The sequence below is a fragment of the Grus americana genome, chromosome 1 (assembly GCF_028858705.1).
Source record: "Grus americana isolate bGruAme1 chromosome 1, bGruAme1.mat, whole genome shotgun sequence".
NCBI lineage: Eukaryota > Metazoa > Chordata > Aves > Gruiformes > Gruidae > Grus > Grus americana.
In genome coordinates, this window is record NC_072852.1 from 83,857,135 (window position 1) to 83,869,786 (window position 12,652).

At 43.0% G+C, this 12,652-nt stretch overlaps 1 protein-coding gene across 1 annotated transcript; it reads right to left on the reverse strand.

The window, feature by feature from the left end:
* Nucleotides 1-3,646: 3,646 nt before the first annotated feature.
* On the reverse strand, nt 3,647-11,555 carry FGF6 (fibroblast growth factor 6). The gene is made up of 3 exons (XM_054840553.1): nt 10,670-11,555; nt 9,674-9,777; nt 3,647-7,609 (listed from the first exon to the last, which is right to left on the reverse strand). The coding sequence occupies exons 1-3, from the start codon at nt 11,007-11,009 to the stop codon at nt 7,433-7,435; spliced, it is 621 nt and encodes a 206-aa protein (XP_054696528.1). The 5' UTR covers nt 11,010-11,555; the 3' UTR covers nt 3,647-7,432.
* Between the last annotated feature and the right edge of the window lie 1,097 nt (nt 11,556-12,652).

The following is a 12,652-nucleotide window of genomic DNA, read 5'->3' on the forward strand; positions in this document are numbered from 1 at the left end:
TTTGTAATAATACGATCCACGAGGTAACAGGGGGAAAAGGGTTTCTTAACATGCTTTAAAATTGCTGTCTTCAGTATAATTTAGAAAAGGCTGCTGCTTCCTGCTTTTCCACTCGAGGTGTTCCGTGCTGCTAAACAGTATTTGCTTCCATAGGTGTCATGAGGAACGGCAGGGGGGATTCAATGAGCCTCACCATTTTACATCTTTTAAGACTTTCCGTGTGGCACTGCCTTTGATGTGTAGGCTCAGGCTTTGTGCTTGCAAAAGCCCTGGCAAATCTTCAGGTTGGAAAAGCTGGAGTAAAAACAAAGGAATTTTCATGATCAATTTACCTGCCTAGTGTTATGAAAAGTTGCTCATCGAGAAGATACCTGAATCGCAAATACTGTGTTCTGTGGCTCCCCAGTTAAAATTGTGACTTTCCTGTATAAGGGCGCAATAGACACGAACACACCAAGGGACCTGAAGCCTGAATCCAATCACAGCCATGAGGTGGTGGCCTCCTTTTCCCCTTGTGCCCAGGTCCATGGTATGGAACCCATGCTTGGTCTCTGGCATCTAGCTGCTAAATAACAAAATAGCCACCAGAGGGCAATAATAATAACAGTAAAAAGGTGCAGTAATCAGCCTCAGGAGGTCAGACCCTTTCTACTCGTCTCTAGCAGGCGTTAGGTGGCATTCAGATTTCGGACTAGCACTGCTGCTGCTCTTTTCCTGGCAAGTGGTCTGGGGTTGCACTGAAGTCACGCAATTCTTGTACCTGTGTCCTTCCCTCAAATTCTGTGTACCCACAACTGAGGTAGCCTTGCATCCCTGAGCTGCCAGAAAGCCTGGGGGGTGGCCGGGGGTGGGAGAGGGAGTTTGCCTTCAGGGTCTGAATCCTTCAGATGAATTCTGCAGTCATTTAAGTTGGTAGGGGTGAGTTCCAGGAGGAAAGCCATTTTCTGCTCGGTGCACGGGCCAGATGTGATTTGTGTCAAGGCCTGACAGGAAGATGCTGTCAGCTCTTAGACTGCCTTCCAGCAAAGTGTGAGCTGCACTGGTGGCCCCTTTGAGACATATATCTGTGATTGATCCCTTTTGAGTTGCTATCCAGAGTTTTATCCAGAGCTTAATAAACCATGAGGCTATCACAGGGCTGCAGATATAGGGGATCCTTCCTGATGCAACCTCCCCTAGCTTTGAATTTGGTCCTGCATTGAGCGAGAGGTTGAACTGGAACACTCCAGCAGTCCCTTCCAATCTAATTATCTCTGATTCCATGGCCAGGATGTTCCCAGGGCAACATCTATTTAGCTGTTAGCTTTTTTCAAATAGAAAATGTTCCCTGCTCTATTATACATATTTACATTTATTTATTTGTTTATTTATTTATTTAAATCTTGCTACCATTGCTGATCAGTTTTTGCTGGCCTCAGGAAGGTGTAGTGCTGTCTGCTTTCACCTGTGCTGCTCACACTGTAACCTCCAGACAGCTGAGGACTGACATGTCTATCAGGAGCCATTGACAACCCACACAGCTCATCGAGCTAATGGAAACAGCACCTGCTGCCTCATATAGATAGTGGGTCATCAGAGAAGCCAGAGCCTGGGTAAGTGGACAGATTGTGGGTCTCTGCCAGTGGCTGCAGGCCAGGGGACACAGGAGGCAACATGACCTGTGGGAGGGAGGGGAGAAGGCACATGCTGGGATACTCCTGCTCCGTGCTGGGTACGGGGTGAGAATTTTCAGAGAAGCAGTTATATTTTCAGTGACAGGTCAAAGAAAAAGATGTGGAAGAAAGAGGAGGAACAGGATTAGTGCAGGGAGCTAGAAGAGGTTCCTTTTTAAGCCATTTGATTTTTTTGTTTTATTTTGTTTAAATTGTGTTTTCCCTTGTCTACTAAAGGTTCTCCTTCCCTGACAAGCATCCCACAGCTTTCCAGACTTGGGAACAGAGCCTAAGGTGAGCAGCGGGGAGTTGCTGAGGAGGGGAACCCAAGTTGAACTGGTGAGGAAAGGATAAGGTTACTGTGTCACAGCCATACCTGTAGGAACAAGTACACCATTAAGACTCAAATGACCTGAGACGAAGCAGAAAACGATGTAAACCAAGCAGCATTCAGCCAAAATTTTTCCTGGTCTTCATAGAGGTGTGGGGCTTAGCCACCGTCTCCTGTCCCTCAAATTCCCTGAAGATCTTTCATCTCCTAGGCTGAGAGCACACAGTGGGAAGGGAGCCTGGGAACCGTCCGTGCCTCCCAGGGCACCTGGGCACTTGCCTAGGTATGTCTGGCCAGCATCACCCTTCCAAGGGCAACCTGCAATACTGGGAGAAGAAACTAGCCTGTGTCTGAAGGGGTGTCTTGTGAGCTGGCTGCCTGTAGCCTTTTTGTAGCCTCTGCAGATGACTCCTTGCCAGATCATTTATGTTTCTGTTTTGCTGGGGCTAGGCTGGTTTACATCAGCTGCTGGTTTGTCCTGTTGTTTCCAGTCACTGCGTGTGGGCTGCGTATCTTGTCCCGTTCCCACTTCCGCCTACGGTGGCTGGCCTTCAGAGCTGTAAACAAGACTTCTATAGCAGAGAGAAACATTGCTTAACCCGCCAGTGAAATGTACCCCTCTCTCAGGTGAAACGTGGCACATATGCAGGGCAACGATACGCAAGAATTTATGATGACCGGTAGGCAAAGGGAGTTATTATGGGGGAGCGTAGGCAGCCAAAACACAAATGCAGAGAATGGCATTGAGCCAGCGTGGTGGTGCTGACGCTCTTACGCTCCTGAGAAGCGCTACCAGCAATCAGAGCCTTGAAGGCTTGTCCACTCGGCAATATCATGCTGGTATGGATTAAACAGCACACTGGAACCAAAAAGCAAGGGGCGTATTCCCAGCTATTGGTTTCTAATACTTTAGTTTGGGTTCCCAGGCTGGGAGAGGTCTGCAATCACATAGCAGAAGGACTGATTAAGTGGCAGCTTGGAAGTGGGGGCACAGAATGCACATCTTACCAAATCACTGAAACGTAGCAGGGTTTCCAAAGTGCTCAACTTCGAGGCATAGTGAGGCAAAAAACCTTCAGGGATGGTTCCAGGAAGCTGCTCTCCCAAGTTAGTGCCAAGCAAGAAGAAAAAGCCATTTAAAAAAAAGCCTTACTTATTTAATGAAGTAAGGGATATGCATGGGCAGTCACACACTGAAGAGTATTACCAACAGGAGAGCAGCACTAGAGCCTCCCCAGGTAAAAAGCATTGGAATTTAGACAGGTGACTATGACAGCTCATCTTTAATCGGGTTACAGTTTCATTTTCCTTCTCTTCTGTGAAACTCCCAGCCTCTCCACAACAAGCATGACGTTCTTATGACTTCCCAGGCAAGAAGTCTTAAGAACACAAAAGTCTACCACAATTTTAAGTGTACCAATATGTCTTCTGGTTCTGGAGGTCAAAAAACCCTGAGTGTGTGTGTGTTTTTAATACAGAGGCTCTGAAGCAAGGAAAACCCGAATGTTAAGAGGGATTTGGAGTCAAAACACTACCAAAAATGTATAAAAGTTTATTTTATGAATATGTTAGACTATTGTGCGCAGCACATACATATAAAAATAGAAGCAATTTCACAAACAATTGATTGGACAGTTTTGTGTTTCTTGCAAATTTACAGTCTCAATCGTGAGTCCATATTGAGTCAGAATATGAGGTATATTTTAGTGAAAAAAAAAAGTGAGAACTTTGGCACCATTTTACTGTGCAAAATAAAATCTTGGAATTGAAATAGTTAGTGAGGTATACAAAAATACTCTGCTTTTCCACTGTGTGTGTGTCTGCATTTCTGCATGTTTGGGGAAAATTCAATTATTTAAGAGCATGATTTAATTCTAGTCAAGACTGTTTTCTAACAGAGGTGGATTAGGTCTTAAATTATTATGGGATTTGCCTATGGAAGAAGAAACCTTGAAAATAGGTTCAACTCCACAGGAGAATCTCATGTGCAAAATATGGGCAAGATAGGCTGGCGTGAGGCACTCACAGCAATGCTATCAGAGCTCGTAGCCCATTTCATGACTCCACGTTAACGCACACTGAGATGGGATATACTCTGAAAGGGACCACCACAAGAACTGTCAATAAGTTCCTAATTTGGCCCTGATTTGGGAAGCTACTTTACTTTCATGAGTTTTCTTTGCGTAGTCACATATCCATGGAACTATTCTTTCGAAGAAAGTTTTGCTTGCAAGTTTGCCAGACTATGCCCATATTCTCTCCATAGTCTCCATATCGTGTACCTTCAGTTTACAAATGGTTTGGGTTTGGTTTTTTTTTTTTCCTCTGTGCCAGCTCAACAAATTTATCCTGAGGTGTGTCAAATGAGTGACAGTCTTCCTAAATCCTTCTTCTCCCATGCAGATGATAATGGCTTGAGGAGGAGGAGGTGGAATTTAGGTAATCAAGCATGGGCAGAACAGGATCAGGCCATTTCCCAGGCAAGTGGTGTAACTTCTTGGACACTGTCACAGTGCATTCTGCTACTGTGAGCTGCCCCTAGACTGCTTGCACATCTGCAGCAATGTGTCAATGTGTGCCTCGACTCCTCTCTTGAACGTAGCCATGCATTCGCTTAAGAAGTACGTCTGTCGAAGTATCATATCCAACTAGTCTAACACTCCACAAGGCATCAGTACTGCGCTATTTGTGCTGGAGGGGTTTCCTGCCACAGGCATCACTCCTGACAATGGCATCCTTCATCGTCGCTTCTGACAATGATGTGATTCACTCTCATATTCGTCAGGATTCCTGACACTGGGAGACCTTTTTTTTATTTCACTGTTGACTTCTCTGATTGGCATTGATATGTAATAAGGAAAAAGCAGTAGTGTAAAGAGTAACTCAGCAGAGTGACTAGTGGGGCTTTCCAAATGCCCACCAAAACTGCATCTGCAAGGGTCTGCAGTTTTTAAGAACAAGCTCAGCCCAGCAGGCTGCATCCAAACAGTCATCTTGTGACCTGGTCTACAGTTTGTTCTCACTGTTGACCAGTGTGTGCAAAATGGAGTCAGTGAGTCTGATTCTCACCTTTTATGCCAGCTATCCCATTATTTATCAGTACTGGCAACAATAAATTACTCTAGACTGCATTGATTTAAGAGTGAACAGACTTCATCCTATCCTAAGGACTTTGGTTTAAGCTGTAATCAGAAATGAACTTGTGTGTCAGCATTCAAACTATTATTTCTTCTATGTCTGTGTACTCTTCCATATTTCTTCAAACTTCATTTCAAAGACAATTAGGAATATAACACAGGGATACAGGTTGCCGGCTAATGTATTTCAGCACAGCAGTACTCTTCCTGTCTGTACCTCTAGGGACTCTAGGTGGATATAACTGTCTGATATTCTCCAAACTTTTCTCTTACCCACTCTCCCCACTCAAAACAACCTGCTTTTTCTCTTTAAATGCACATTTTTCCAAAGCAAACTGCTGCACACATTGTGGATGAACAAAGTGTGCCAACTTGGCTTCTCTCTACATACTGCAAAACCAGAAAATGAAGAGTAACTCCTTTCCTTTGCCATATCCAAAGCATCCCGTTCATGTACTGTAAGCAGTATTCCATTCTTTTTTCTCTTCATTTACACTGTGGTCACCACTTACATTTGAGCAAAATAAATTCAAGTATAAGTCACACAAAAGTAGCTGGAAAACTGTATCGTGTTCACAAAACAATTGTCTTGACAATTTTTCAGAAAGCATGGCTGTAGATACATCCTTGTAGGTGTGCTCTTTGGGCCAAATCTTCTGCAGCTATAAACTGACAGTCTTACCAGGCTGGTTTACTCCAACTGAGGATCTGGCCCTCACAGTGTTTTTCATGCATGTCAAAAGGCTTAAATTCATCATGAATAGACACCCCCTGCAAATAGAATGGCATGTCAAGGCTGGACATAGCCATATTTTGTCTGGACGTGGGAGATTATCTTGCACTCAGATGTTCACTTCTGCAGCAGCATGGTCCATCTATGCTGAAAATGCTCATGCTCGGACATTGCATTGAATCTAGTTTCAAATTTAAGAGCATGCCATCAATGCAGGAATCCCAAGGCTTCTGGTAACTGACATTTATAGTGACTATTGACTTAGGGCCTCTTAAAATACTCTTTCAAAGGCACAGAGAATGTAGCTTCATTGGTGATCTGAAAAAAGGTTGTGAAAATAGTAAGGCAAGGTTATGCGCTATTTGTATGGCTTCTAGGAGAGCTTTGGAGAGTATTTCATAAAGCTTGCTGTGTTGTCTTTGAAACCGATGCTTTGCAAGTGACAGAAATTGGAATTATGGCACAAATTCCTCTGCCTCAGCAGAGGAAGGCATGCTTGTATAAACTTCTTCCTCAGTGAGGTATGATAGAGAAGAACCAAATATGCTTAAAGCAGTAAATAGAAGATAATTCAAAACAGAGAAATTTTCTAAAATAAACCTTTGCTGGAAGACTTTATGAATTTCATACATTTTATAAAATGCATCCTGCAGACTGGTTCTAGTTCTTAGAGATTAACAAGGTTAAGCCTAAATGAAATACAGTGCCTTTAAATATTTCTGTTCTTTCACGTCTGTACATGTAATTACATAGACACACTCACATATCCCATGTCTATATATATACATGTGTATCTATATTAAAGATGTACACATCTATATTTGAGGTGGGTCTACACTAAACTCACAACATGCCAAAGGGTTGGCATTTAAAATCCTCAGCTCCAAATATATTTTGCATTTGGGAGCCATCTCTGATTTATCCCATGGCCCCTTCTATGGGACATTGATTGTAGGTCTTCATTTTGCCAACGGGTCCATGTGAGGAGGCCCTTGAGAATCCCTTCAGAGACAGAGAGGCTCTGGGGGTAGACAGTTTGCTTGTGTGGAAATGGTTGTGGAGTTGGCACCCTAGCGATGAAAACAGATTGAGGACTTTACGAGACGGGACACAGTGTGTAGAAGGGGAGGTGCGGGCAGATATTCAGATGGAGTGAACTGCTTGAAGCTCTGGTGAAGCAAAGTCATCCGATGATTTGGCCCATGATATGTAAACAGCTCACTATGAAAGGTTATTATCTGAGGTAATTAATATTAATTAGTAAATAACCTATGATTGATTAGATGATTATCCACAGCCATTCTATGTCTTCCAAATACACTCCAGCTTGCATTTTTCTCTGTTCAGCACCAAAGGAGGCACACAGCCATGTAAAATTTGTTCAGAGTAGAAGAGAAGCAGCATAGTATTACATATGCTGTGTGATGAATCTAGTACAAATATTTTTATCCAAATATACACATACATATATAGATTTTTTTTTTTCAGTGAACAGTATAAATACTTTACCTGGGAGATTATTCCCCTGTGCAAAATGAAACAGTTTCTCCTGGGATGTAATCTTCTGCTTTGCTCATGTTCATATTCTCGGTAAAAAGTGGGTCACTGTCATAGCAGGAGAAACCTTGTTTCCTCTCTTCACTCTCCCATGTTTGCTGAGTGCTATGTAAGCACCACGGTAAGCATTTGATTCGTATGCATTGTAGTTATTGGGCAGCAAGATTTCTTTAAATTTGCACTCATCTTGGAAAACAGCCTAAAAAATAGGAAGGGGTGGGGGGAAGAACAAAGCAGGTACAATAAATATTTCGCAAAGACCCAAGTCCTTTTTCTTACTAGTGGTTTTACAGAAGAACTTGTTGCAGTCTGGAACAGGTGGTGCCGGGGTGACTGCATCCAACAATAAATCTCCCTCTTCAGTGCTAATTTGGTGTCAGATGAACTCAGATGCCACCTGTCCAGATAATGGACTGTGTACTTCCTGTGACAGATCGAGTTAATTCATCATAAATCACGGATTTCTTCATTTTATTTGCAAGCAATCATTTCTGTCAGCATCGTGCCCTTTAGCCCGAATGATGTAGCTTTATTTCACAACTCTCCTCTGCAAGAGGTCCTGTAATTTATAAAAGAATGGTATGCTGGCTCACCAAACCATCAGTTCTCTTACAAAGAGCAATGTCCAGGGAGAACTATTTGCTTGAATAAGGCATTTGAATTTTGAATAAGACCTCAGATCAGCAGTAAATCTCTTTTTTTTAAATCGTTAGTGATATTTTATTTAACTGATAGTGAGATGTACAGCAGGAAAACAGTTTTATATTTCTTTTTGTCACATCGCATAAGTCCAATGAGAGGGAGTTATGAAGGAGAGGAGGTGCAAGGAAAAGCAGGACACAAACACAGACCACGGAGAAAGTTAAAAGAGATAGCAGAATAATTCCCTGACATCAAATGTCTGGCACATGAGACACCATCAGTGCTGTTCTATTCGGACATCTTTGTAATAACACCATTCAAAGTTTGTGAGAGTTTAACCTAGGACATTGCATTGTGCAAAGGAAAAGGCACATTTCTTACAGCTTTTACAAATGTCTTTGAAAATAAGAAAGACTGGATTGAACTGGGGGAAAAAAAAATAATCAAAGGGAGCTCTGAAGCCAGAACCTGCATTTCTTTAGAAAGACCTAGTCAAGCAAAGCAGTTGGGCTTGTGGCACTTTTTAGGTGATTGATATCAGACATGAACCTTAAAATGTCCTATTCGTTACCTGCGTGAGAAGGAGTCTGTCAGGTTAGTAATGGCTATGGGTCCTTCACAATATTTGGTATTTTATTAAGCAACTGAAATGATTTGTTGAAATTAGAGCTGTTTCAAAGGAAATGACTTCGTTGTTTCTTGACAAAAAAAGATGAACGCAATCAGTGCCATTCATTGCTTTGAGATGGGCTGCTTTTGCCTATTGCCCAGAGCCAGCCTCTTTCAAACGGGCTTCCTAACAAGCGCCTTTTCTGCTGTCAAGCCTGGAGATGCCTTGCTCAGGCCTCAGACATTAAATCGCATTTAGACAGTGTAGCTAGCACTTTCTAGATGAGGATGATGGTGATGGTGTTTCAGTATGACTTGCATACCACTGTTAATAACTATTATTGTTTTCTCACCCTTTGGGACTGATCTCACAAAAGCAGTCCTTAAAATAACTCCAGGGACATATGTTGACTTTGTAGGGTAGACTTCCTATTTATTCTTCGTGGTGGGGTTGTTTTTGGTAGGGTGAGGCATGTGGTCATGATTTTACTAACAGCAGCTAGCATAGATAGCTCTAATTGTACCTCTCCTGCACACACCTGTACGCACACACATACATGTGCAATCACATACACACACTCATGGACACACACACACACACACACTTTACCTCCGAGGGGTTTTGCAGAACGCACCCTTTTGTTCTACATACCATGCAATGCAAAATGGAAACAGCAGGGTTCGGTCTTACCAGAATGTGTTTGCAGTGCTGAGCCCTTAGAAGAAGCCATCTAATTAATCCGTAGTATTTGCAGAATACATTCATTTTCCCTCTACAGTATTATTGGAAAGCTTTAAAATAACAGACCTCTAACAGCCATGCTGCTTATTGCACTAAATAACACTGATGACAAGGGGCTGGGCAAGCTCCCTGTAATTGGAAGGCTATTTTCTCTGCTTGTAATCAGAGATTTCCAGGAGGAAAAAAAAAAAAAAAACCACCCAAAAGCAAAACACAAAACTTTTGCAGCCTTTGTTTAAGCCTTGAAAAACTATTTGCACTTGTACTCACCGTTCCATATAGCTTCCCCTTGTTGTTCATTGCAATGAAGAGAGCACTTTTCACACCAAACAGGCTAACAACACCTCTCTCTACAGTGGATATTTCAAAGAGACCTAAAAAATAAGGTCAATTGAAGTATTATCACAGAATTTATAGCTAATCAAAGACAATTCAGATACAATTGAATTATTTTAAAGTCCTAATGAACTTGTCATATTTTCTTTATTAGAATTATCTCTCCAGTCCAGCATAATAAAAGCACACAGAGAAGATCTTGTTTTTTCCTACATGCCATAGGATTTTAAAATAATTATTCTGGAATTGCAGTCACATGCTGTACAATCCTTTGCTCTAGCAAACTCTTTTGATCTATCAAACTCTGTTGGGCTTTCTAATATGTAAATTAGTTTTATATAATATGCTGTAATTACAAAGTGGTTTTTACTGAGCTTTAGAGAAGTGTGGCTTGCATTTTGAAGTCCCTCATGATACCTTAGTGGCAAAAGATTTTAGCAACTGCCCTCTACAGGAAATTCAAATCCGTAGGGCTAATGCTTTTCTTTTAATCCCACAGTTACAGAACAGCAGCCATAAGAACAAGCAAACCAGGATCAGCAAGCCTCTTCGATGACCGAGTGTCAGCTGGGATTCAAAAACCATGCTTTGGCACTCTGAGCTCAGCAACAACCTCCCGAACTCAAAAGGCAAATGAGAAGGTGAGGAGTGAGCAAATGCAGCAGTGAGACAGTTTTCAACCTGGTTTGTCTTTTCTCATCCGTGCAGTAAAGCAGAATAAAAATAAATTGTATCTAAATTTGTTTAAGCATTTGTGACATGTTTCAGCCTGGAAGGTTCTAATGTTTATTGACCGCAGAGACTCTTAAAAGGCAACAGATGTAGCACAGATTAATAATATCAAGTAATAACATTTGCATTCTATGAAGGGTAATTACTAGAGTTCACAGCAATTAAGTGACATCTATTTCATTTCTGGATGCAACTCACTGTATTGGTTTTCATTGTGAACTCCGCTTATCCTTCCGTCTGGGAGGATTTGAAGGTGAAACCCGATGCCCACGTTGCAGTAAAGCCTCCGCTGCCTCTTGATTCCTAGCAAATAGTCACTCTCCCAGTTCACATCTGACTTCTCCCCTGACATCCCAGCAATGGACCTGGACAACAGAGATTGCCATCCTCTTTCCAGCAATGTGCCATTACTTCTGCTTACAACTGGATGTGTTGAAGCAATCCCAGCTAAAAAACCCAGGAGAATGAAAGCAGGCAACGTCCGGTGAATGCTGGCTTCGCAGGACATAGTGATGAGAAGTCTTTGTGCAGTGGCCATCCGGTTCACCTCCTGGGCACGTGGTCAGAATTAATGGCCCTAAAAATACCGCCCTTCTTGTTTTTCTCCCTTCAGCATGGTGGCAGAGGCTTATTTTTGGAAAGCAAACAGAGATTGCTGACATGAAACTAAAGCCCGATAGCAGTTGGGTTGGAAGCAGAGACAGGCCGGCAGGACTCAAACTGGTGGGGACCATGTTTTGTAGATCCTGCTCTCCCAAGGGCAGCCTCAGTTATATTTGATTGACCCATCTTTATAGCGCAGAGGCTGTCCCTCCCCACATCATCACTCTGACATCAACGGCTTGCCAAAGGTAAGCCTGCCACAGCTGTAACACTAACCTGCCGTCCTCCCAGGCTGGCCGAGGTCTGATGAATGCTGTCACCCAAGACCGGAGGCAGGAGTGGGGTTTCATTGGCTGTTGAAAGCAAAGGAGTCAAATTGGTCGGGCACTCGGAGGACTCACAGGCGGCTTCCTTATTTAGAGAAGAAGGTGTAAAAACAGTTATGGACCTCATCAGCCAGCAATGAAAACTTTGCGGTCACTTCCTTGGTGGCACGATCACCGGGTGTACGTCAGGGCAGCTCAGTATTTGGGGAGAATTGGCTTGAAGCAGCCATTTCTCTTTTTGTACCTACCCAACAAATCCAAGGTACCTCTTACTTACAGCGGCCCGGGCGCTAATGGCTTGTCTGTACCTCCAAAAGGAGTGCTGCTGGCGGGTTAACACAGAGGTGAGCCATGCTGAAGGGAGAGGAAGCCCCGGGGCTTGTTGCTACTGTTTTTGTGCAAGCCCATTTCTGCTGCTTGCAGCAGCAGCAGCAATTCTGCTGAGCAGGGCGCGCAGGCTGCAGCACTGATCTTGCAGTTACACATAGCTGGGGACGTTGATACGTTCTTAAGTGTCGTGTTTTCCACTGAGGTGATCACATTTATTCGGGGAGGGTGTGTGCCTCCCACTGTGATCCGTGGGATCCGTGCTGGTTTAGGGTTCTGGTCTTTTGAATACTCTTGCAGGGGTATTTGTATTTGCAAGACAAAGGCTTAGGTAATGCGTTAAAGAACAGGGAAAAGGGAAACGGCCACACCTCCCTACTGTGTCACTGTCTCTTTTCCTCAAGCCCAAATGCTCTCTCTCTTTTTTTTTTTTTTTTTTAAATAGTGTATGAGCACCTTACTTTTCCTCTCCTTCCATTTGCTCAGACTGTCTTACTTGTTTCCCCTCATTTTGCACTGATGCTGTTTCAGCTTCTTTGGAGCCAGACAGATTAGACTTTTATCTTAATTAGTTTCACAGGAATTATTAACACATTAGTGGGAGGAAAATGGCTGAGATTTATGCAAGTATCTTTTTATCTTTGCCAATATGTCTGGCAGCCTTTCACAGCACAGAACTTGCGTCGTCTATGTCATTTGAGATGTCTGCAAATTAATAAGGAGAGTACCTGGAAGCGTAATTGAACTGAGCACACCAGGCATGACGTACAGTTTCACATTAACAGGGGTGTAACATGAGGCCTCAGATACTGCAGCCACTCAAGCAAGAGCACCGTGAGCGAAGGGGAGATGATGGCAGCCCGGAGGCAGGTGAGCAGTGAGATTCAGTGACGTATGGAACACTGATTATTCTCGAGAGAGGCTC